The sequence below is a fragment of the Poromitra crassiceps genome (genome assembly GCF_964638095.1).
Source record: "Poromitra crassiceps genome assembly, chromosome: 4".
Taxonomy (NCBI): domain Eukaryota; kingdom Metazoa; phylum Chordata; class Actinopteri; order Beryciformes; family Melamphaidae; genus Poromitra; species Poromitra crassiceps.
Genome location: NC_139626.1, coordinates 32,288,898 through 32,291,397, shown reverse-complemented (window position 1 = coordinate 32,291,397; position 2,500 = coordinate 32,288,898). Strand labels below are relative to the sequence as shown.

Genomic DNA, 2,500 nt, shown 5'->3' with positions numbered 1-2,500 from the left:
ATTCCGGTTTAATGTCTTTTGATCATGGTCAAACTATGGTTCAGGCCGACTGATATGCATCAAAAATACCACACTAAGACATCAAATACCTTGAGTAACAGAAAATGCCATGCTGTGATTTCAAAAACTTTTGACAGTTTGCACTATGCAATGAGTAACATCTGTAGCATGACATGGTTAGGACCAATGGATGCCTTAGGTCTTCTAGTTTCATATGCTATAAGTATCTTCATTATAGCGTTAAAAATGAGCCTGCAGGGACATTTTCGGGGACAGCTCCAGCCTGGGACAGGTCCCCAAAAACGGGGACTGTCCCCCGTCTGGCCAGACGTCCGCAGAAATCAGGGACGTCTGGTCACTGACCAGATGTCCCCGATTTCCGGGGACACATTTTCGAGCGGATCTGGATTAAGGCAACCAGTGGTCACCTTAATCCAGATCCGCTCCGGTTCTTCCTTGGCCTGCATGCTACACCCTCCCACAAAGTCTCATGAAAATGGGTTGTTTTTCTGTAATCCTGCTGACAAACAGACAGGCAAACAAACGGCACCAAACACATAACCTCCTTGGCTGGAGGTAATGATTGTAGTTTGCCAAAGCAGCTGCAATATTCCAATTAGCCACAAGAGGGAAGAGGGAGACTGTTTCCTGTAGTCTGGTCTGGACCCCTCATCCTTTGACTCCCTCTGCTCTATGGCATGCTTTTGGTCTAGCTCAGCACTACACTCAAGGAAATCATGGTCAAAGCCCAGGTTTATTATATTCATCTATCAGGGGTGGCCAAACTTTTTTGGTTGTGGGCCACATACAGAAAAATATAAGGAGTCGCGGGCCAAACAATATTAAGCACGGCAGTTTTCGCGACAAAAGAATTGGACCAGAAAACCCTTGTGCCATCAAAAATGTAATTTCTACCTAAATAAATATATGACACATAGTTTATTGATGTGCTCACCTATTACAATGGGTATTTCTGTATGTTTTCAAATGTTCTTTTCCTGTGCCAACAGGTTAAGACAGAGATCATTTAACATAACATTAGTATTAAACATTCATTCAGTATTAAAAATGTTTAGAAATAAATAGACCAGGTCAGGATTTTTTTTTTTTTTTTTGTTTTTAAGTTTTTTTTCCCGTTTTCGTTTTTTCGTTTTCGTTTTCCGTTTTAAACTTTAAAACAGAAAAACGGACAGACATTTTTAGCAATATATATAGGGTTAATGCATGACGAGGTGTCCATTATCACTTTTTAAGGGACGACGCGAGAAGCGTGAACCAGCCTCGCAGGGCGCAGCTCGCCCCCGCTCAGTTTGCAGAGGCACGCGCGTCACTTAATGGCTCAGAGCCGGCTTCTGTCAGGGGAAGGAAATCTCCGAAACGAAAATCAAAATTGTAAATAAGAGTTATTTTTGATAAACTGAGCACACAGGGGTGATTTAAATACTTACTTTGACCGACTCATTTTTTTTCTCAACTTACAAAAGTGTCATATTAACCCTTAACGGGGGTATAGAGCTCAAACTGCTCTCTTGATAACACTGTTGAAACTATGGCGCATTGATATGAATGGTGAACAGACCATTTGGCTGAACGACTTTACCAACTGTACATTATCACTTTTTAATGGACACTCTGCAGCCAATCAGAATCGAGTATTCACCCAGACCATGGTATGAATATATATATATATATATATATATATATATATATATATATATATATATATATATATCAAAATTCATGGCAGGCCACTTAAAAACGGGCAGCGGGCCGCAGGCAGTAGTTTGGCCACCCGTGATCTAGATCCAACAAAAGCACCAATGCACATTATGCAGTGCTTCCTCAACACACCTGCCGGCACATGAGGGCCAGCCTCTCCTTCAGCTGGGAGAGTTCAGATCTCTGTCGCTCGATCTCTCCTTCCCTCTGTCTGTCCAGCTCGCCCTCCTCCAGGCTCGACGACGGGCCGTTTGGCAGACGCTGGTGTGGTGGCAATACAGAAGGAGAAATGCGAGTGACGGAGAAAGATAATCAGTTAGAAGCAGCTCCAGGTTGCAGGCGAATAGAAATGAGTTGAGGCACGCTCTGTAAAACAAAACACATGACATGTCACCATATGATACCCATACATGGAGTGACTTTTCTGAGTGCTAACACAAACACAAAAACACTGGGACCAACGTGCAGAAAACCCTCCCTTACATCTTTCCCGCTGTCCAACCCTTGTTGACGTCTTTTAATTTGGTCTCTTAAAGAGATTACCTGGAAGACAGGGAGACACAATGGACAAAGAACACAATGAATGCTCTTTTCTTCACTCCAAGCCAACTGAGGAATGCTTGAGATGTAGGAGCGGTTCTTTACCTCTTGAGAAGATGTTGCGAGTTGATCCTCTAACATGGACACCCTCTCGAGGGCCACACGGAGCCTCTCTCGAACCTGCAGGGTGACAAGAAATAATGCGAGGGGGGAAAAGTAGAATTATTTTTGTATGCTATCA

General features: G+C 43.1%; 1 protein-coding gene across 1 annotated transcript in view; it reads right to left on the bottom strand.

The window, feature by feature from the left end:
- LOC310776128 (liprin-alpha-3-like) overlaps positions 1 to 2,500 on the bottom strand; it is a gene marked incomplete at both ends in the record, with an annotated part of 84,165 nt that overhangs the window by 21,386 nt on the left and 60,279 nt on the right. The window contains 3 exons of the mRNA XM_083636291.1: positions 1,852 to 1,980; positions 2,203 to 2,262; positions 2,365 to 2,439. Coding sequence (XP_083492417.1) covers positions 1,852 to 1,980; positions 2,203 to 2,262; positions 2,365 to 2,439 — 264 coding nt within the window. The remainder of the gene's footprint in view (positions 1 to 1,851; positions 1,981 to 2,202; positions 2,263 to 2,364; positions 2,440 to 2,500) is intronic.